Raw genomic sequence first — 22748 nt, forward strand, 5'->3', positions numbered from 1 at the left:
GCAGTTCATCCAGAGTGATCATGGGCCTCTTGGCTGCATCTCTGATCAGTTTTCTCCTTGTTTGAGAAGAAAGTTTGGAAGGACGGCCAGGTCTTGGTAGATTTGCAGTGGTCTGATGCTCCTTCCATTTCAATATAATGGCTTGCACAGTGCTCCTTGACATGTTTAAAGCTTGGGAAATCTTTTTGTATCCAAATCCGGCTTTAAACTTCTCCACAACAGTATCTCGGACCTGCCTGGTGTGTTCTTTGGTTTTCATTATGCTCTCTGCACTTTAAACAGAACCCTGAGACTATCACAGAGCAGGTGCATTTATACGGAGACTTGATCACACACAGGTGGTTTCTATTTATCATCATCGGTCATTTAGGACAACATTGGATCATTCAGAGATCCTCACTGAACTTCTGGAGTGAGTTTGCTGCACTGAAAGTAAAGGGGCCGAATAATATTGCACGCCCCACTTTTCAGTTTTTTATTTGTTATAAAAGTTTAAATTATCCAATAAATGTTGTTCCACTTCACAATTGTGTCCCACTTGTTGTTGATTCTTGACAAAAAAATTAAATTTCATATCTTTATGTTTGAAGCCTGAAATGTGGCGAAAGGTTGCAAGATTCAAGGGGGCCGAATACTTTTGCAAGGCACTGTATATATATCTTTAGTCTGCCTTGATGGCAGCTACACTGGGGGTCGTCTGTGACCTGTCTTCCCCCTATTTGATTATCAATAACTTGTGCAGACTAAGGAGGATCATACTACACCTTTGTTTTCTTCAAGGGACTGAGATCAGTGAGCTTACTTTATGACACCAAACGGGATACGTTAAACCAACCAGAATGTGAATGCATTGTTGCCTTGAAAAATAAAAGGCTACCTAATGCATACAAGTGAACGTATAATGTTCAACAGTACTACATAACAGTACATCACAGTCAGTCTTGCAATGTATCTTGTACACTGACGAAAGTAGGCCTATCTACGAATAATGCTGAAATGTGCGTGTTTAGATTAGTTGTTGTTGTTTTAAACAAAATTAATTTCAAATTAACGTTTGGTGCCTCGCGCCATGTTTACATATACATAGAGCTAAACATAACAATTAACGGTTTCGTGTTGGTTCAATGCATGATTCTACATATGGCACTAAGGTTGGCATTTCCCGAGAAAAAAAGTACAGTACTGTATTGGGTTTGTTGTTAATCGAAACTGAAACTAAACCCAACTAGGTGAAAAATAACGTAATTTAATCTCCAATATGTGAAACTTTAGAATATAGGTAAACCATTAAAATTACATTTCACCATGATGGTACAATACAGCACAATAACTTGAACACAAAGTGGCAAAATGAAAAGAAAAAAAAAAAGACTTACGATCTCATTCTGCTCTCCATGTTGTTGTTGTCAAACGCGTCCCTCGTGGTATTATTGGATTTCGAAGGAACACCTGTGGAAGGTTGACCTCCATTACGATTTGGCTTCATTTTCTGTCAGATTAATGATCTTTCTATGATATGAACGCCACACAGGTTTGGTCACTGAGTGGGTGGAGTTGTGATTATTTCTTAAAGGGAGCGCATGAAAAAACACAATCTTCCATGGGCGTCGCCAGACACATTTCACTGGGGCACGTGCCCCAGTATAGACCCTACCCACCTACGTCACAAAACCACGTGCACGCTGTATGGTTCCGCCCACTTGTCCGTCATTTTGACTGTATTAGCATTGTTTTCAATTGATGGCGGAATTTAAAATGCATTTCATGGAAGACCCGGTGCTTTCTGATGCCGCAAACTCACTGGATCTGTTGCATAAAAGGCGTTATGAGGAAAAGCTTCGTTCTATACAGTCGCCAGATCCATATTTGATGCCCAAATCGATGTTTTTCGACCCACTGTCTTCGCCCTGTCTGCCTGACATCTGCTACGCAGATATTTACAATTATCTTGTCCACACTAAATCAACCTATTCTCACGAAAATATGAAAAACTTCAAGAGCTTGGAGGCTTATAAATACTTCGTTGCTGGTTGGGTGAAACAGGTCCTCGTCCACGAAAATTCGGCAGGAATCTATCTTGTGCTTGGAAAGGTGAGTTACGAAATTTTCAGTTCAAAATCGTTTGTTATTGCTAACATCCACTGTCAAGTCTAATGTATTTCATGTCGTTTGTCAATGGAGTTAAGGCTTTTAATGTTTATATGTTTTAGCGATAGCACTCTCACTACATACATACGTGTATGTTGTCGGCGATTAGCCTAGCAATGATCTTAATTGTGGTTATTTGTCAGCCCCGTAGACGAGGCCAGTTTCTTTCACTTGGTACCAGCTAAATATTATTCAAAAAATAACGATGGTGGAAGAAAGGGAAGTCACAAACATCTTGAATTTGAAACTATGTCGTACTACGTCGTATGTTGTCGGCGATTAGCCTCGCAATGATCTTAATTGTGGTTATTTGTCAGCCCAAAACCCTCTAAGTATATCTTAAATGCATCTTACCGGATATAAAATGACTACTACATAGTCTGTGGTGATTTTTTGGTGCCCAGTTTTCACGTCGAATTGCAGCCGTCCATTTCGCTCTCTTTGGATCCCTCGGAATACGGTAAAACTTCAAGTCTCTCCTTCCATCTTCTCTGTTAGTGCAACCAACAGCCACACACGCCTTCACCATTTTGATTATTAATGTTAAGGAGCAGAAAAACACGCCGTAAATAGGAGAAATGTACGTAGCCGTAACAGGTTAACACTATGTTTTGACGGACAAGTGGGCGGTACCATTCAGGAGAGCGGAGTTGTGACGTCACGTGGGTAGGGTCTATTGATCTGCAGTGCCCCAGTATAAATTTCACCAGTAAAAAAAAGATAAATAAAATCTAGACTTTTAAGTCTTCATACCATAATTTACAGAATTCGCCTATTATGGTTACTCTAGTACACAATCTGCACATGGTTCCTCAATATGGTAATTAATGCACGTAACTTTGGCTGTGATAGGCATACGAGTTGACACTTCCGCGACCTAAAACTCAAATGGGAAAATATCATTTTATGTCTATATAAGAATTTCAAGAGTGAGAATGTTTTTATTATTAATCTACTCATTATGTTATCAAAATTCTACCTCCACAAATGTAAATTTAGCAAGCTATCACTTTCCTTTTCTCACTCTCATAACGAAACTGTATGCTACATAAATCTGTTTTTTTTTTTTTTTTTTTTTTTTTTTAATCAAAGAATTTGAAAGCCAAAAAAACAATTAGTATTTGTGAAAAACTACAACTTTTTTTGTGATTCATCACACCGATTTTTATTTTTGTGTTTTTTAAATACTTTTTTCGAATGTACATTGCGTCGTGTGTTTATACCCCCTGGAATGTTTGTGTTTGTATTGTTTGTTTTTGTTGTTGTTTATGTGTTGATTGTTCATTCCTGTTTATAAAAAAAAAAAAAAGTTGGCACTTCCGCGAAGGAAGCGCCTTTAGGAGATATGCTGCGTTCAAATATATCGGGTGATCTGAGTTGCCAAATTGGAAAATCGTTCTGATGTGTTGTAAAGTGGGATAAAAACAGGGGTGAAAGTGGGCCAGAACGGTCAGGAACGCAGTTACGGTATAAGATTCAGGGCCAGAACACAGTTCTGGTATAAGATTCAGGCCCAGAACGCAGTTCCGGTATAAGATTCAGGCCCAGAATGCTGTTCCGGTACACGGTGCTTTGATTCCGAAAATATGACAGTCAAACTGTCAAAACGCTATGTAAAAAAAATGCTAAGCTGCCACACATGCATTTAATCTCCAAGAAGAAAAACAATCTACCAACATCAGATTTACATACACATGTGTTAACAACAAGCATAATAAAGTGCTTGTGTAGCGTAATCCGTTTCCACCAATATTTATTATTGATTTTATTCCACGGACGGCATGGAGGTTTCCCCAGCTGCTGCAGTTATCTGAGTCTGATGATGAGGAGTCAAGTCAATATGCGAATGCACGCAGCAAAGCAAAACGCCTGCACGCATTTATCCGTTCAATTGGCTGACAAACTGACATATGATCAGCAGAGATCGTTAGCTCTGATTGGCTGAAATGTGCATGTTTTCTGGAACAGCAAAAAAAAAGTTTTTGGAACAGCAAAAAAAAAAAAAAGGTTATTGAATTGATGCGAACAAAAATGGACAATGCAACATAAAATGGATCAAATTTTCAACTTTAAGAGCAACAAAAGAGTTGAGGAGGCTTATTTATCATATTTAGTTTTATTTGCTCTGATGGGGAGGTTCAGAACATCTTAGCTGTTAATGTAAACTTTGGACTTATATTTGTTAATTTATGTTAGGCTACTTATTCATTTCCTTATGATTTAAAAAAGTCAATGTTTGCGCAATCTTCAAAACATTCCATTTCACTCTGCATAATATAAGTAATCGGTACTTATTTTTCTGAATGTATGTTACTTATATCTTTATTATTTAAAACAAAAGTAAATGTTTACATTAACTTCAATTTTAATATACATCCTATGTTCTTAAGTAGTTAAAATTGAGATTTGGCATTCAGTATGTGAGGAAATGAGGGAAAATAAAAATTAGGAGATGGAGGTTGGGGTTATTGCTGTTTTAGTTAACTTTTATTTTGCAAATCATTGAAAAAATATTGAATGAAAATCAGTTTTTGTATGTGTTGTAGAAATAACTGCTAAAAAAAAGTTTTCTTTGCATTTCAGTAGTTTAAGAAGTTTGACACCCCCCCCCCCAAAAAAAATAAATAATAATAATAATAATGAAAGAAAAAAATAGATAAAAAATTAAATTTCTGGCTCCGTGGCGACCTTCACATCGGGGAGTTCCAGCAAGAAATTCTATCCACTTTCACCCCTGGATAAAAACATTGTTGCTACAAAGAAGAGGAGACTATTTTAATGCTCCAATGATACATCACAAGTTGAGTGACTTTTTATAGATACCGATGTCACACATGTAATAGAGAATCTTTTTTTTCCTGATTACTCCAATAACACGTGAATGCTGCATCAATATTTCAGTGCGTGTGTCAATCATACAATTGACAGTACAAATGACATCTTCCCACCCGCTTTACAGGTTAGTGCCAGATAAACTGCCCATCCTTGTTATTCGTTTTTACCTCTGCGTTGATGTTTGTTTGGTCCCCTATTCCCATGAATTGTAAATTTAAAGGGCAACTGAAGAGCTTTTCGGAGTCACATTATAAAAAAAAAATAATAATTGACCGCGTAGTTTTTGAGTTATGGCCATAGCAACACCATAGCAACGAGGAACGCGCCGTCCTGCCGACCGCTACCTCGTGACGTAACTTCCAGGAAGCCTCGCCACCACTCTGAACACGGAAATATAGCACCACGCTATCCTCGCCATATATTGCAAACATTTTCTGGGTTTTACTCGCGGGATTCGTCATGCCATCTCGATGTGTAGCGATGAATTGCTCACAGGAAGACTCGAGACTCTAGGAGTGGTCCAAAAAAACTTCTCCTGCAAAGGTTTGGACCGTTTTTGTGAGCATGCATACAGGTCCCCAATCGGCTCATTGTTTTCATCATTTCAGCCACAACAGCTTTGAAAACCTACAACAATGCAACCTTGGTTTTACAAACACGTAAGTAGAGATCCTTAATGGCTTTTATGATTCTAAAATGAAATGCAATTCTGTTGATAAACGAGGGGGACTCCTACTGCCTGTTTGTTGAAGTGCGACATTTTTTTTTTTGATGCTGTTGCCCTGTCATAAGTAGATAGGTTTGCTGACAGGTGTACTCATGTGATTTTATGACTATATCAGTAGGTATTATGTAAATTCAAATGTTCCCAGCACCAAATAGGTCCTTGGCTCGTTGTTTTTTTGGCCTGTCACAGGGTAAATATAAAGCCTATATATTAAACAATCCTCTGCCAGGCCCTAATGTATCAAATACATCTCAATAAAACAATAACTATTATACTTCAACATCAAGGTCTTCCTATTTGAAGAGGGAACAATAGCATCAAATAAATGCTGCTTTGACTGGGGCATTATTATTTGATCACCAAGAAATTATTATTAAATTAAAATTAGGACTCATCCAATATTTTCATGCTGCTGTGATTTTTTTTTTTTTCCCCAGGAAGCCAAACATAAAAAAATTAAGCGGCAGAAACCCTCAACACGATGAAAAAAGCGTTGCAAGTCAGTCGCCACCCAGTTTCCCAAAATCAAGAGAGAGTTGGTCGAGTCATATGATGACCCAAGTGATGTGGTGTCCAGCGATGACGACTGAAGAGATCCTATGAGGCCTGCCAGATACTCAATTTCTTCCGTCTGCGACATCAGATGATGATGACTTAGGAGAAATAAATGTAGCAAATTTTGATGACATGAAATCATAAAGTAGTCATATAAACAGTACACATTTTTTAAAAGAAAAATCTACCTTCACATTTTAATGATAATGCATTATCTTTGTATAGAGAACACAATGCTACAGAAAAGAGTAAATACATATTTCCCACTGCCATTATCATTATGTTGCGCTAGTCCGTTGCTATCCTAACTTTGTGTTGCTTACTAAATTTATGTTCTTTGACGTGTGCCATTGTGTGCTTGGTATAACTTACGGTTTACAGCAACACCTGGAAAATAAAATCGTTTTGTCATTTATTTTGAAAAATCAATAACATATCATTCATTTAGCCACATTTGGGCTAGCTTTACCATATTTAGATCAGTAGGAGCTGTCCCATTACCTAACATCCAGTTTTAGCTATGTGGAGAGCATGGAAAAAATATACCACCATGTAATCGCATTCTCTCTAATAAAAAAAATCACGATGCTGGATTTAGGCTTACCACTCACTCTCCCGTTCGTGAACTGTCGAGCTGTCAATTGGCGTCATGACGCCATCTGCTGTGTCAAGTAAATCGCCGTCATCTGACGCCTCAGGTTAAAACATGTTGGGATTAATTGTAGTTCATCTTTCCTGGGAGCCTTTGCCATCGGTAGCGTCACGAAAAAGCGATCCTGAATGGTTACCTTTGGTGGAAATATCACTGACATCGTTGTTGTTGCTATGCTAGCTGTGGGTAGTCTTCTGTTGCCTACGTCACACTTTCGGGTTTGCGAAGGGACCATTAACGGAGTGCAAAAAAACTAAAAAAAAAAAACGCAAATTATCCTTGCAATTACGTGTTGATAATGTCATGGTTGTTTTGACGAACTCGTCCAAAGTTTATATTAGTAAAATTACACCAAAATCCGGAAAGGTCTTCAGTTGCCCTTTAAATGGTTCAACTTTACTTTTTACGTATCAGGCAGTTAACTTCGCTAAACTACCAATTGAAGTAGCGGATTAGCTTAGTTCTCTTTTAGCTAACTGGCTATGAATACAATGACGATTAAATTTGAGCAATTTGAGTGAGAGACTCTCACTCAAGAGCTTTGTCTAATATTGAGTTAATATGATATGTGGTTTTTAAACTGTATCAATACTGATGCGATGAATTGTTATTTGTTTCTATGACCAAAATGAATAGAATCAGTCTGTATGAATGAATTTATGGGGCTTGGGATATAACCTCCAACCATTTTGATTGTGTGCGCATCATAATTTTCAGCTGTTTTGCAAGTAATTTATTTGTTGCTGCAGTCCTATAATCTGTAAGAAGACGTTTTTTTTTTTTTTTTTTTTCGATTTGACTCAAACAGCGTTACGCTTACAAATGGATATTAGAAAGTTATTTGCTTGCAACAAGGATAAATTAGCATGGAGGAATGAGTGAGGTAAGCTAGGTAACCCACTTAGATAACATATAACCAGGGGTGCACATAAGTGGTCCCCATGTGCGCATGCGTACTGAACGTAGACAAACGCGCTGGCCCTCAACGGCTTCCATACGCTTTTGCGTACCGATGGCTGACCACTGTATTTGCGGCGGACACGAGAAAATAACTTCTCAAAATGTCGAAGAGGCAGGCCTGAGTAATTATTTCTGTGTTCCCCCACCCCCTTCAAAAGACAGACAGACGACAGAGACGTCACCGGAGCTACCGATAAAAAGGACTTTTGCTGAAAAGTGGCTGCAGGAGGTACCATGGCTCGAAGCAATGATGCTCGCACGGAAATGCGGTACAAAATGTGGTGTGAGAATCCCAATGTCTCTTATAAGAGCAACGCATTTTATGTAGGGTCAAAGAATTTCAGCCATCCAAACTTTGAAAAGCACGAAAAAAACAGCATGTGGCAATTAAGCAAACTATCGATGTCAGACAGGACCCCACTCGCCCTATGGACAAGTGGCGGAATAAAGGTAATGAAGAACAGCACCATGCACTGACAAACGTGTTTTTGCTCGCATTTTACAAAGATAAACAATTTTATTGCATCAGGCGGGTCAGTTCTCAAGCTCAATGAGGACCAAGTCACATCTCCAGGTCTTCCTCTGAGAACCTGGACAAAAAAAAAATATGTGCACCCCTGCATATAAAACATTTTTGTACACTTTTTTTTCCTGGCTTCCATTTATTTGGGTGTAATTTCACTGTTGACCACCAAATGGCGGCAGTGACTTACTGTTAAAAATTTATGAAAAGTAAAAGTGTTTCAGATCACTGTCTTTTGTTGAAGTTCACCGAATGTCACCATACTGTTCAATCCTGCTTTTTCTGATGATAGAATGCAACGGCCGTAGGTTCATTTTGTAATGTATATTTTTTATCATTATAACTCATTGTCATTGCGTAACATAACATTGCAGTATGAAGTGAGGGGAAACTGACCGGTTTAATGATAATATTGAAGTTAATAATGACAGGTTATATGATTATTGATTTAGACTATTATTCTGGCAACTTTATAGTGAATATGTCAGCATTTTGTGTGTGTGTTTTGTTTTGTTTTTTTTTGGGGGGGGGGGGGGGGTTAAGAATATTTTAGGGGGTCTGGAGCCCCCCCTAAATTACGCCTAACGACGCCAGTCATTGCAGCCTAAAAACCTGGTCTGGTGTCTTTTGCTTATGTTTACTGTAGCCTACTAGATTGTTAGTGAAAAAGTATGAATGTTAAACTACGATGTCCTGGTCTTTTTTTTCAGCTGGGAAAGTCTGTAGTGACCAGTGTTGTTAATTTTACTTTAAAAAAGTAATTAATTACAGTTACAAATTACTTCTCCCAAAAAGTAATTGCTTTAGTAACTCAGTTACCTGAATGTAAGAGTAATTAGTTACTTGGCAAAGTAACTAGTGATATTTTTTTTTTCTCCAAAAAAAAAAAAAAAAAAAAAAAAAAAACAGGTCACACAATGTGAAGCTTAAAGGGCTTGGGGGACAATTGGTCCAAGCCCAATTCTTTACCCTCCACTTAACTAGACACAAGGGTATTGCGATAACTAGCTAGTAACCTTTGCTATGTGTGGAAGTCATTTAAAGTTGTGAATCAATCGTTAAAGTTGTTAAAATTTCTCCCGTTATTGCATTAGTTCCCATCTGTCTACTTTAAACATGTGTAAGTTTTAAAATTGTTTCATCATTTAAAGATAGATTTAAGTTAAGATTTTGCCGATTTAGGAGCATTTTAGATTAAAAAAAAAATTACTTAGGTTCGCTAGGAAGGATCTCTACATCAGGGCCTTCCTGAGAGGTCTACTGCTTTAAGATGGCGGCTGTTTACAAACGCATGTAGTCCTTAAAACATGTTGGCAATGCAGCAGTGTCTGTCATATGCATCTAGATCTATAATATGATATCTACCGTGTCATGTGGGCGTAGTTTGTCGGCTATGGCTGCCGTCAGGTATTATTGGAGCCATCTAGCATCGCGGTTGCAACGGCGTCTTCCCCACTCCTGCTCTGCTCTCGTCCCCGTGAGTCCGTTTCTCTCAGACTTTTTTTTATTCAACCAACTTAGTAACGCATAGTAACGCACGCCTTTCCCGCCTCAGTAACGGTAACGGCGTTGCCAAGATGAGAAAAGTAATTAATTAGATTACTCATTACTGAAAAAAATAACGCCGTTAGTAACGCCGTTATATTGTAACGCCGTTATTAACAACACTGGTAGTGACCGAGGTGAAGATCCCCAAAGGAGCTGTCCTCAATCTGGACATGTTGGTAGTGAAGGTGGCCGAACCAATGGCTGTCGCAGTTGAAGACATCTTCCAGCTGGTTGGCAAGGCTGTAAATGAGGATGTTGGTAAAAATGAGAGCATCATACCGTAAGTAGTGGAAGCCTGTACAGTGGTATGAAAAAGTATCTGAACCTTTTGGAATTTCTCACATTTCTGCATAAAATCACCATCAAATGTGTTCTGATCTTTGTCAAAATCACACAAATGTAAAAACAGTGTCTACTTTAACTAAAACCACCCAAATATTTATAGGTTTTTATATTTTGATGAAGACAGCATGCAAAGAATGACAGAAGGGGGAAACATAAGTAAGTGAACCGACTACCTAAGGAGGCTTAAAGAGCAATTGAAACCATTTTTTACCAAACAATTTCAGTCAGGTGTGTGCCCAATCACTGATGAGTGGTTTAAAGCTGCCCTGCCCACTGTAAAACACACACCTGGTAAGAATTGCCTTGATGAGAAGCGTTGTCTGATGTGCATCATGGCTCGGTCAAAAGAATTGTCTGAAGACCTGCAATCTAAGATTGTTGATTTGTATAAAGCTGGGAAAGGATACAAAACCATCTCTCAAAGTCTGGATGTTCATCAATCAACAGTCAGAGTTGTCTACAAGTGGAGAGAGTTTTAGGCACTGTTGCTTCTCTGCCAAGGAGTGGCCGTCCACCAAAGATGACGCCAAAAGTTCAGCGCAGAATATTCAGAGAGGTAAAAAGAACCTTGGAGTGTCTGTAAAGACTTACAGAATTCACTGGTACAATCCAATATATCTGTGGACACATAACGATATGTAAAACTATGGCCAAAAATGGTGTTAATAGGAGGACTCCACGGAGGAAGCCACTGCTGTTTAAAAGAAAAACATTGTTGTTCATTTAATGTTCGCAAAAAGGTACTTGGACACTCCACAGAAGTTTTGGCAAAATATTTTGGGGACTGATGAAACCAAAGTTGAATTGTTTGGGAGAAACACACAACGTCATGTGTGGAGTAAAAATGGAACAGCTCACCAACTTCAACACCTCATTCCCACCGTGAAACATAGTGGAGGGAGCATTATGATTTGGGGCTGTTTGCTTCCTCAGGGCCTGGACAACATGCAACCATTAATAGAAGAATGAATTCAAAAGTTTATCAGGATGTTTTGCAGGAAAACCTGAGGCCGTCCGTCAGACAGTTGAAGCTAAAAAGAGGATGGTGTCAAGCCATCGAGAGCGGGCCTTTCCTCGTGATCGTCTCCAGCCTGCAGCCTTTGGGTCAAACTCCAGGATGTCTCCTGTCGGGTGGTCAGGAGGACGGCGGAGAACATGGCCAAGCCAGCTGATGCGGCGCTGTGCAGCCAGGCAGGGCATCCGCTGGCTTACATTATGTACAGCACATATATATAAATTATGTGGATTTGTATTGAATAATTAAAATATATATTTATTTCTGGATTAAATATTTCATGTAAATGTGATCAAAAAGGGACTGGAAATTTTTCACACCACATTTTAAACACAACCTGAGTGTGACATACTGTTGCCGTAATTTTGAGAGGGGTCTGGCTGGACAGCCAGACTCTCTTGGGCAGAAAAAAACTCCGTATGAGGTCAAGGATGGTGGAAAGTTGTCATCTGGGCTGAAATACATCATGAGTCATGTGACGGGGATATGAAAACATATGCATGAGTTATTAATTTGTGAACCTCTTCAAAAATACAGTAGTATGAAAAATTAGCTGTGAACCTTTTGGAATTTCTCACATTTCTGCATGTAATCATCAAATGTGATTTGATCTTTGTCAAATTCACACAGATGAAAAAACAGTGTCTGCTTTAACTAAAACCACCTAAACATTTGTAGCTTTTCATATTTTAACAAGGATAGCATGCAAACAATGACAGAAGGGGGGGAAAAATAAGTAAGTGAACCATCACATTTCATATTTTGTGCCCCCCCCTTTGGCAACAATAACTTCAACCAGACGCTTCCTGTAGACCCTACTCACATGACGTCACAACCACACCCCCGCACCATATTGTCCGTCAACTCGTCGTTGTTGATGCATTACCGCTACGTAAATTCCTCCTATTATGGAGTGTTTTTCTGCTCGTTAACATTAATAATCAAAATGGTGAATGCGTGTGTGGCGGTCGGTTGCAATAACAGAGAAGATAGACGGAGAGACTTGAGATTCTACCGTATTCCGAGAGACCTGGAGAGGAGAGCGAGATGGACTACTGCAATTCGACGAGAAAACTGGGCTCCAAACGATTACCACAGATTATGTAGTAGTCATTTTATATCTGGTAAGATGCATTTAATATATATTTAGAGGGTTTTGGGCTGACAACCACAATTAAGATCATTGCTAGGCTAATCACCGACAACATACCGTTTCAAATTCAAGATGCTTATTTCTTCCACCATCTTTATTTTTTGAATAATATTTAGCTGGTAACAAGTGAAAGAAGCTGGCCTTGTCTACGGATCATCAGTTAAACAGGGGTGTCCAAACTTTTTCCAAAGGGGGCCAGATTTGGTGTGGTAAAAATGTGGGGGGCTACCTGGGCTGATTTACGTTTTAAAGAAATTTTAGCAAGCCCTTCTGTGTGTCCCATTTGCTTTATTTTTTTTAATTCATAATTTCAACAATCTCGCCTTTGTGATGTTCTCTTTCGACCCTCGGGCTCTTGCGAAATACTGCTGCTGTGAAATTAAATTAGCTTCAAGTTGCTTTAATTTCTCGTTGCGTATCTTCCGCGACTGTCTCTTTGCAAATGAGGCAGACACAGTTGTGTATTTTATTGAAGAAATAGTTTAATATGCACCTATCCTTGATGTGTCGCAGTCAACTTTTTTTTTTAATTTATTGTCGCCATTTTAGAAAATTGGATTTAAAGGGTCACACGGGGTAATGTTGCTTAGAGTGCTGCTCTTAAAGTTTTTCAAACTTTTGTGAGAATAGGCTGATTTAGGTCCATTTTTCCTCCACACATGACATTGTGTGTTACTCCCAAACAATTCAATTTTGATTTCATCAGTTTAAAATCTGAGGCTTATCCCAAATTATATGAAGTTTGCAAATTAATATATTTGCAAAATTACACACATTTAAATAGTACGGCCCAGTCTTCGTAACGGCCTTGCTGGATAAAGAAAATTACTGGTTTAAGCTTTCATGCTTTCACCCAGTCAGTTACATCCAAATTTGCTCAGAACAGTATTGAGTTCTGAAAAATCATGTAAAGCTTTAATGAATTGAACAATGACAGCAGTCACAAAATAATATTTGTCATGTTTCCTTGTGTATTAAGTAGAGGAAAAATATTTTTATTGAGTACAGATTCGGCATATACCTCCATAAGAAATCTTTCATTTGGATTTTCCGACAGCCACTAACAATTTCTACCAGTATTATTATTATTATTATTTTTTTTTAATAAAATAAAATTATGGGCGGCCGTGCCGCAGTTGGTAGCTGGAGTTGTCCTTAGACCGAAGGGTCAGTGGTTCGATTCCCGGCTACAACTCCCCACTGCCGAAGTGCCCTTGGGCAAGGCACAGAAGCCTGATTTGCCTCCAATGGGTTGACAGTGCCTTGCATGGCAGCAGCCCCATTGGTGTGTGTGAATGTGTGCTAATGTAAAGCGCTTTGGGCATGGCAACCATGCAGATAAATGCGCTATGTACTGTCCATTTACCATTTTTATAAATGTAATTGCATCTCAATCTATTGCATTCAAAAGGTTAAGAAATATGCATGGACTCTAGTTGTACACACACACAAGACCCACAAACACAGCAGGAAAAAAATGAGACCAACTGTAAACACATTACTTTGCAAAGATTTTATTTTACAAAAACCAATCCCAAAAACTATCATTACAAAAAAGATATAAAAACTTACAAAAAGTATTATTCAAAAAATACATCGAGATGACTGAATTTGAGTCGGCACAACATGGCACTGAGTGGGGGTACTTCACATACAAAATGAATGAAAAGGCATTGGATTCACATTGATATGATTGCGAGGTTTACAAGTCTTTCAGCAACATTGACAATATCCCTTTTTTTTTTTTTTTAAGAAAACAAATGTGTGCTGAGTACCGATTTTTTTTTTAAAGGCAAAAAAACTAAACCAAAAAATTCTATTGTACCAAAAGCGTCGAAATGTGCCCCATCCCACAGATTCAACCAGGCATTTAGGAGCTAAGACAGCAGTGATTTATACATATACATATAAAAAAATGCGTCTTTTTTGACAAGACTATAGATAAAATAAAGGACAATATTAAGAGTTCCGTGTTTTTCAAGCATTACCCAGGTTGTCTTTGGACAGAGGCACCTCCAGAGTGTTAGCATAGCTGGTGCAACGTTGCCAAAAAATAAAAAAACAAAAAACAGTATCAAAACACACAGGAGCCTTTGTATGATGCAATCATTCGTCCAGTACCTGTTTTATGTGAGATGCTCCAACCAAGAAGCTCTCTCACCAGTCGCACTTTTCCTGGTTTACCGCCCCCCCAACAAAAGTGGAATTCCAGTTCTCAAACTGAGATGCATTAGACTGAACTTCCAACAGTTCCAACTCTTAAATTGTGACTAAATCTAACTCTCATATAACAAAGATAGATATATATATATGAAAATTAAAGGGAAAAAAAGTAGCTGCCCTGAGGGAGACATAACCGTTCTTTGAGAAACGCACTTTGGATCTTCATTTGTCTCAAGTAATGTCAGGTTGAGACCACTGTTCTCCTCCTTTTTGGACCTTGGACTGCCCATAACACTGAGATTGCTTCGAGCTGACTTCATACACCTCAAGTTGGAGGAATCACCACGCCTCATCCATACAGACAAACAAACTTTCAAATTCCGGTTGGTTTCCTTGGTAAACAATCACTGATCTGCGTCAGCTCCAGTTTCCGTCAGCTAGGATGGCGTGGACGGCTTAAGCTCGCATACCTGTGTGAGGGGAGAACGATATCATTAATACTGTCGTTTTACTTCCAGCCAAAATCTGATTTTTTTGTGGGATCGGAGCAGGGAAAGTACCTTTGTCGGACGCGCCGGTCTGCTTCTCCTGGGCAAAGTTGAGTCTATTCTGCTCGACCGCTGTTCCGTTGGACTCTGGGCTGCTGCTGCGTGAAGGGCTGAGCTCTTCATTCTGGTAGGCCATGTCCAGATGCTGCTGGGCCAGCTTCAGGTGCCTGCGCAGCCTCTCCAGCTCCCGCGAGGAAGACTCATCGCCAAACGACTCTCGGCCCGAGTCGGCCAGGTTATCCCGAAAAGCCAGTTTCCCCGAGGGGTCCTTCTTGAGCGCCGTGTGGTAGCCCGGAGGTGCTGAAGGCTGTCTGGAGATGGAGGATCTCTGACTGGCCAGCGCAGAGTGTCGAGGGGTGGGGGGACGCGCCCGGGGTGTGCAGAAGCAATCGCGGATGCCGCTGATACCAAGATGTAGGATTTCCAGGACAGTGAAAAGCAGGCACAAGGCGCTGACCGCGTACATTATGAGCAGGAAGATGGTTTTCTCGGTGGGACGCGAGACGAAACAGTCCACCGTGTGCGGACAGGGGGACCGGGTGCAAACGTAGGACCGTGACACTTCCAAGCCATACAGCACGTACTGCCCGAACAGAAAGGACACTTCAAAGATGGCGCGTGATAGCAGCTGGAAGACGTACACCTTCATGAGGCCGTCCCGCTTGATTCGGCGCCGCCCGTCGTGTTTTTTACTCGGCTTCTCCTCCGCCTCCTTGTCCTTTTCAGGCTCAATCTCTTCCAGAATCATTGGGTCCTCCTCGCCGTTATCCTCGGCCTCTTCATAGTCGCGGTTGGCGCCGCGGCTCACGATTGGCATGCGCTTGCGGGCCCGTGGCCGGTAGTCCACGTCCTCCATGCGAGCGATCTTGTGCATGGCGAAACCCAGGTACATAATTGTGGGCGTGGTGATCATGATCACCTGGAAGACCCAGAAGCGGATGTGCGACAGCGGCGCAAAGGCGTCGTAGCACACATTCTCGCAACCGGGCTGCTGCGTGTTGCACACGAATTTGCTCTGCTCATCATAGTAGATGGACTCGCCGCCCACCGCAGTCAACACGATACGGAACACAATTAGCAGTGTCAGCCAGATCTTGCCCACAAACGTAGAGTGATTGGAGATCTCGTCCAAGAGACGTGTGAGGAAACTCCAACTCATCTTGACTTTCAAACAGCTCTGGTCTTTTCAGTTCTATAAAGAAGAAATGGCAGAAATTTCAATTATAGCCAGCAGGAGGCGCTATTGTACACAAAATAAAGTTTTGTCTTCCACAAAGCTGCTTTTCAAATTAGCTTCATTACAGTCATTCTGCGGCTGGCAGAGCATTTACGTTTGCATGTTATATTCACACCCTCTGTGTGATTTGAATATCTTTCACGTTTATCACACGTGCAACGTTTCAAATGTTACATCAGCCATCATTTTAATTACTCAACACGCCTAGAATTCAACAAATAATTGTCTGAGGCTGCCATCCAGCCGCAGAAAACAACTTGTGTAAGGAAAATGACAAATAAAGTCGGGAAGAAATCTTGTGGTTTCACACCATCTGCAACCAACCTCATAACTTTCACTGAGTAATTAGTCTGTACTGTAAAAATCGCAGCATTAATGTCAAGAAAGACAGGATACAGGAACCCTCGGATATTGTTCTCTGAAAGTACAAACCTATTATGTCAAGTCATGCTTCTTTAATATAGTAGTGAAAAAAATGATAGAATGCTGAAAATGGACAAATTGAGGTCAAAGAGTGCTCTTGGCTCATGTTTTTGTTTTACAAATCTGTTTTGGAGTAAATGTAAAAGTTCTAACGGTCAATTATGTCAAATCATAATTGCTTTCATCCCTTAATAATTAAGTCCTGGTACACACAAGGATTTTAAAAAAATGTTTATCTGCTAGACACCATGCAGACTAAAAAAAAAAACAAAAACAGAACTTTTTATCGTGCTGTGTAGGGCTGCAGCTATCGATTATTTTAGTAGTCGATTAATCGATGAACTACTTAGTTCGAATAATCGAGTAATCGGATAAAGAACATGAAAAATTAAAATACCTGAGCTGAGCCTCAAATGGTTAAAAAAAAAAAAAAAAAAAAAAAGAGGATCTATATACAACAAAAAATTGCCTAACTTGCATGGCAAAAGTCCGCTAGCTTAAATGCTATGAAATTATATATATATATATATATATATATATTTTTTTTTTTAACAATGCTCTTAACAAAAGGTTCAAACACATTTCCCACAAAAAACGGCTAAATATACCTATAAACGAAATTACGAATGCATTAAAAAAAACATTAGCTCAAACAAAAACTTAGCTTATGTTGGTCCTAACAGGGAACAGTTGGATTCAGCCATGTGAAATGAGGCAGACCAGAGGGCAGTGTATCTATCCTAATCAATTACAACTAAATGCAAACACTTTCAAAATAAAGTATTACAACGCCACTTTAATTAAACAAATACTCGAAGCAATAAAATCTAATTCGAATATTTTTTTCCTAATTGAATACTCGAGTTAATCGATTAATCGTTGCAGCACTAGTGCTGTGTTTGTTTTAGTCCTCGATGACAGAAATCTCACAGGATCTAACAAAGAATAGGGAAATTACGTGAAAATACAATTAAGTGTATAAAAAATAAATTCAGACCAAGTACATTCTTTTTCAACCAGGAAGCATAAAGCAGGAAGCAAGAAATTAATTATTGTTCGACATGCCATGCATGTGGGTTGAAGAGTGTTTTTACAAGTTTGAATTTATCTCGTAAATAACTGTAGCGCCATCCTGACTCAAGAGAAAAGTGAAGCATTCACACATGCGCAGGATCAATTGGGGAGCTGGACGGCTGATACATTTTAACTAAAAGTTTGTAGCTTTTAAGTAAAGTTTTGAAGTTTCATTTTTATGTATGCACATTTGTTGTATGGATTAGGTGTGCCTCACATCCATTACCGGTTTAGAAAATTCTATCGTATACAACTATGGCGCCGTCACGGCTTGAGAAGAAGTGATGCAGCTTTGCGCATGCTTAGTCACAATCGGTCGCAGTCAGGTAATGATAGTCTCCATTGTATCGGACGTAAGGCGAGTGATTTTCTCCACTAAAATACTCAACGCGCCGATTTCTTGACAGATTTACAAATGGCTTGATTTATAACTGATTTAACGTGGCGATGATTCCAGCTGGATTTTGAAAAGACAACTTCTTAATCTACGTACAAGGAGTTTTTGTAGTAAATATTGAACATGTGTAAGATTGAAGATTGTTCAACCATTTCAGACATTATTATGGAGACAACACTTCGAGACACACATAAGACCATAGGAACGTTTTCTTGGACAAACAAAGATAATATGGCTTTTGTCACCCTTGGTCAGGAAGGAGCAAAATCAGGACAAAAAAAAGCCAGTTTGTTGTCATAGATTTCCGACCAATAACTACACTTCTATTTCATCAATGTCATTCATTTTAGAAGTTCAGTTAACAAATACTGAAAGATTCCAAGAATCAAATGTCTGTGTCACTTATCAGTCATCCATAGTCTGTTCTGGTCATAAACAGTGAAAGCAAATGGAATGTTTGTTGAAGACATTTCACCTTTAGGCTTCTTTATTTTGAAACGGTTGAGCATGGAGTCTGCTTATATGACTCTGAGGTTGGTCACAATAGAGATGTTGTTGCCCAGCATAGCTGATGAACAACAGCCCTGCATTCCAACGCTCGTTCATCTGCCTGGTGGCACAAACAGCTCGTTAAGTGGCACCTCTTTCAGTAGAAAGACAATATCTTTGGGGGTGGTTGTTTCAGGCCATTGTTATAGGCAGATGATAAGTGATAATGCAATCCTCTGATTTATGGAGGTGCTTCCTAGTTTGGCATGAATTAAATAAATATTGGCTAGTAGGCCTGAACGATATTGGAAAAAACTATAATTGCGATTTTTGAAGAATTTTCACCAGTTAACTTGAAAATCTCTGGAATAGGCCTGAACGATATTAGAAAAAAATAACATTGCCATATACAGTATATTGCAAAGGCTGCACACTTAATTTTTTGCATTGGTGGCACCAACACAAAATGTAGACACATCCACATTTTTCATTGCATCACCTCTAACGCCATACTTTTAATCACTCTCCGTAACGTTCATATACCGTATTGGCCCGAATAATAGATGGTGTTTTTTGCATTGAAATAAGATTGAAAAAGAGGGGGTCGTCTTATAGTCGTGGTCTAGACATTATACTCATTCACGACGCTAGATGACGCCAGATATCATTGAAGCAATGTTTTGTAATGACAGATCTCAGCTACTCTCCCCATTCACGACGCTAGATGGCGCCAAATATCATTGAAGCGATGTTCTGTCATGATAGATCTCAACTACTAGTTTAACCAGTTTGCATTATTTAATTGCAATGTTTTTCCTTATTCAGACTTGTTTCAAGACTACAGTTACAGTTAGACTTCACTTTGATAGTTAATGCAGTTATTGCAATTTTGATGTTTTATCACAATAGATTGGTTTATTTACATTTCAAAAACCAGAAGCCATTCATTTACGAATGTGATTGCACTTTAGTTTACATATTTAAATGTTCTGATATTAAGATTTGAATGAGGTAAAATAACATGCTTTTTCTCTCAAATATATTATAAATATTTGTTTCAGATGTACTGTAATTATTTTCTGTATAAAAATTAATTTGGTGTTCAAAAAGTCTTTTTTTCAAACTTGAGTCTTGGAAAAAGAGGGGGTCTTCTTATAATTAGGGCCGTCTTATATTCGGGCCGATACGGTATTTCCTCCATTCATTCATCTCCTGAACCACTTATCCTCATGAAGGTAGCAGGGATGCTGGAGCTTATCACAGCTAAGGGCACATATTGACACACAACCAGTCGCGTACACTCTCACACCCATGGACAATTTGGGCTATTCAATCAGCTTACCATGCACATTTTTTAGGATGTGGCAGGAACCCGGAGAAAACCCACGCAGCCATAGGATGAACATGCAAACTCCACACAGGAAGGCCTGAGCCGGAGCTGCACCCACGATCCCAGAACTGTGACGTGGACGTGCTAAGCACCGTGCCACCTTCATAATGTGAATTATTCTTAACATAGGAAACATTTGGCTTTATTAAATGCTTATTGAGTGAGTCCACTCAAATTCACTCAGGCTTTGACGCTCACGCTGCCGAGAACAGCCACTCACATACACGATGAATGAGTTGGCACAGCACACTTCAGACTGGGCTGCAAGTTTAACGATGATTAACACATTTGTGCTTTTGATCGTAAAGCTTCCAAGGCTTGTCTGGCCAGATCAAAGCTACAGACCTGTCAATCATCGTTAACGTAAAGTACCAAACGCCAGCTGCACTGGTGACCAAGAAAAACAGTTTGGTCACACTGCTTAGCAGGAGCGAGGGGGAGAGGCTGTGGCGCTGTAAGAGCATGAAGCAGAAAAACATGACTATTTTTTCAAATTAAAAACCCAATCCTTTTTACCAGTTTCAGATCCACTGAAATCGCAATCGGCCCGATTTCCGATCACGTGATCGAATCGGGGACATCCCTAATTTATATAACGCAGTTTAATCCAGGCTTGCTGTTTATAAAAGGAATCCAGAATCAGCACACTTGCTGCTTTTATGAAGTAAAACAAAAAACAATGCCAATGCCAAGTCACGTGAACAAGTTTAGAGAATATCAAGCGTGGACGGCCTGAAGACTTCCCTACATGGTCAAAGGAGAACACTTACCAATTTCACAAAAACAACATTTTGATCGTATCTTCAATACTATCTTATATTGCCGCCTAGACCAATCAAAGAATGATTGATACATTTGGAACTTTGACCATACATGGAGGAGGCGACACAATGGCGTAATATATTATCGTCTACTCTATGAATAGCTGTTTGCACTGGACTGCTCCCCAGGTATGAACTTGACATCTTGACGTTAGCCATGTGAGAAAGTATTCCTCAATAAATCAAGGCTTGGGAGGAATACCACTAGTTTCCATTGTGCAACACAAGCACAATTATTGATCCATTAGTTGTTATTTATTGTGTTTGCTTCCTGCCGGACTGAATTTCTTCTATAGGAGATCAATAAAGGTTTTACCTACCTACCTAACTAACTCCTGGAAAAGCATTGTTATTTTAGAGGACCGTGAAGCTCATGGTCATTCTAGAGGCTTTTTAAGAACACTAGAACTGATTCCGAAGCTCTTCGTTTGACCCAGATAAAGCTACATTCCAACTGATGTTTTGCTAAGTATTACTTTCTTACAGTGAGCACAATTTCTTCAGTGAACCTCTTCTGACAAATCTCTGAAAAACTACAGGGATACAGAAAATACAAAGAATATTTAAAAAGAATAAGACATTCACCGTGACACAATTATATACTGTGTGCAGTTGTGCACCTTCCGTCTAAACATTGTCCTTGCTTATATTTTTGTGATTTTTAGAACTTCATTTTTGTGACTGTTTCGCCAGCTTTGCTTCATTTTGAACTCTAGTTTATGCCAGTTTATTTGGGCGCTCAGTAACACACCAAAAATATGCATTAAAGTGCCTGTGACACAAAAAAGCATGTTTATTTCATAATACACGCGGTATTTTATGCCCCTGAATGATATGGACCGCTTGGATGTGTGTGGAAGCGATCGCTATATTTATTTAGTTTTTTGAATCCCGCGCCATGAAAATGAGTGACTTCCGGTTTCGGTCTTGCATTGAGGAGGAGGGCACTGTGACGTGTACGGTAGAAGACATCCTCTTCACTATACAGTGTACTGTTGTGTATGAGGACGAAGGATTCAGCTGATTTTGCGGATTAATACGTTTTTTTTTCGCATCACGCCAGCCAAACGGCTGCAGAAAAATCATTCTGTGTGCGGGAGAGGCGTATGCGCCTTTTTGGAGTTTCAAAAGGTTCCCATTCACCGTGGATATTTACTGTGGGACCATTGGACTTACGAGGAAGTGAGTAAACATCTTGTTTTGTATTATGTCAAATACGAATACAGTGATTACAAAGAAAACACTACAAAATTCCTTTAAATAAAGGACTACTTACGTTTGATCATTGATAGGCATGTAAAAAGCTCTCCTCATGCTCATTAGCAGTTAGCTGTTAGCACTTTAGCTGCACAACAACTCCAGCCACCCTCCTCCCGGGAACGAACTGTAAATTGCTCTCCGCCGGGCGGTTTGCCGATCCGCGAAGACAATCAACAACCGGGTCGTAATGTCAAATAATCCAGGCTAGTTACGTGTGATTTTCCACTTCGAAGACTTTGAAACATCCCTCGGTTCGGGTTAGCATGTCGGCTAGCTGTCACTCCTTCTGGTTTGTTTACATTCTCCGAAGCCGGGGAAGGGAAATGACATATGTCCGATTTAGGTGTCATAAAATATCGTTCGGGAGGTGCGACAGTAAAGGTGAAGTCGACAGTTTTGACCATTATGGAGTAATTTTGCCATGTCGTCTTGAATAAATGGATTTTTATTATTTCATATTCCATTTAGCACAGGATTGTTATTTG

The 22748-nt window shown here is 39.5% G+C and overlaps 3 protein-coding genes across 10 annotated transcripts in view; 1 reads left to right on the plus strand and 2 right to left on the minus strand.

Moving 5' to 3' along the window:
* Positions 1-1606, minus strand: part of epsti1 (epithelial stromal interaction 1) — a 38347-nt gene extending 36741 nt beyond the window's left edge. For 5 of the 6 annotated variants that reach the window (XM_057853180.1, XM_057853178.1, XM_057853177.1 and 2 more), the window contains exon 1: positions 1377-1606. In XM_057853180.1, the coding sequence (XP_057709163.1) occupies positions 1377-1486 (110 nt within the window). In that variant the 5' untranslated portion in view covers positions 1487-1606. The remainder of the gene's footprint in view (positions 1-1376) is intronic. The other variant, XM_057853182.1, reaches the window with a different exon arrangement.
* Positions 1607-1710: 104 nt separating this feature from the next.
* Positions 1711-22748, plus strand: part of faima (Fas apoptotic inhibitory molecule a) — a 98850-nt gene continuing 77812 nt past the window's right edge. Inside the window, exon 1 of the mRNA XM_057852851.1 lies at positions 1711-2091. Within this exon, the coding sequence (XP_057708834.1) occupies positions 1741-2091 (351 nt within the window). The 5' untranslated portion in view covers positions 1711-1740. The remainder of the gene's footprint in view (positions 2092-22748) is intronic.
* Positions 13947-22748, minus strand: part of LOC130927201 (gap junction gamma-1 protein-like) — a 70373-nt gene continuing 61571 nt past the window's right edge. For 2 of the 3 annotated variants that reach the window (XM_057852856.1, XM_057852855.1), the window contains exons 2-3: positions 15185-16364; positions 13947-15094 (exon numbers count right to left, since the gene is read on the minus strand). In XM_057852856.1, the coding sequence (XP_057708839.1) occupies positions 15081-15094; positions 15185-16331 (1161 nt within the window). In that variant the 5' untranslated portion in view covers positions 16332-16364 and the 3' untranslated portion in view covers positions 13947-15080. The remainder of the gene's footprint in view (positions 15095-15184; positions 16365-22748) is intronic. The other variant, XM_057852854.1, reaches the window with a different exon arrangement.

Source organism: Corythoichthys intestinalis, chromosome 12, assembly GCF_030265065.1.
Source record: "Corythoichthys intestinalis isolate RoL2023-P3 chromosome 12, ASM3026506v1, whole genome shotgun sequence".
Lineage (NCBI taxonomy): Eukaryota > Metazoa > Chordata > Actinopteri > Syngnathiformes > Syngnathidae > Corythoichthys > Corythoichthys intestinalis.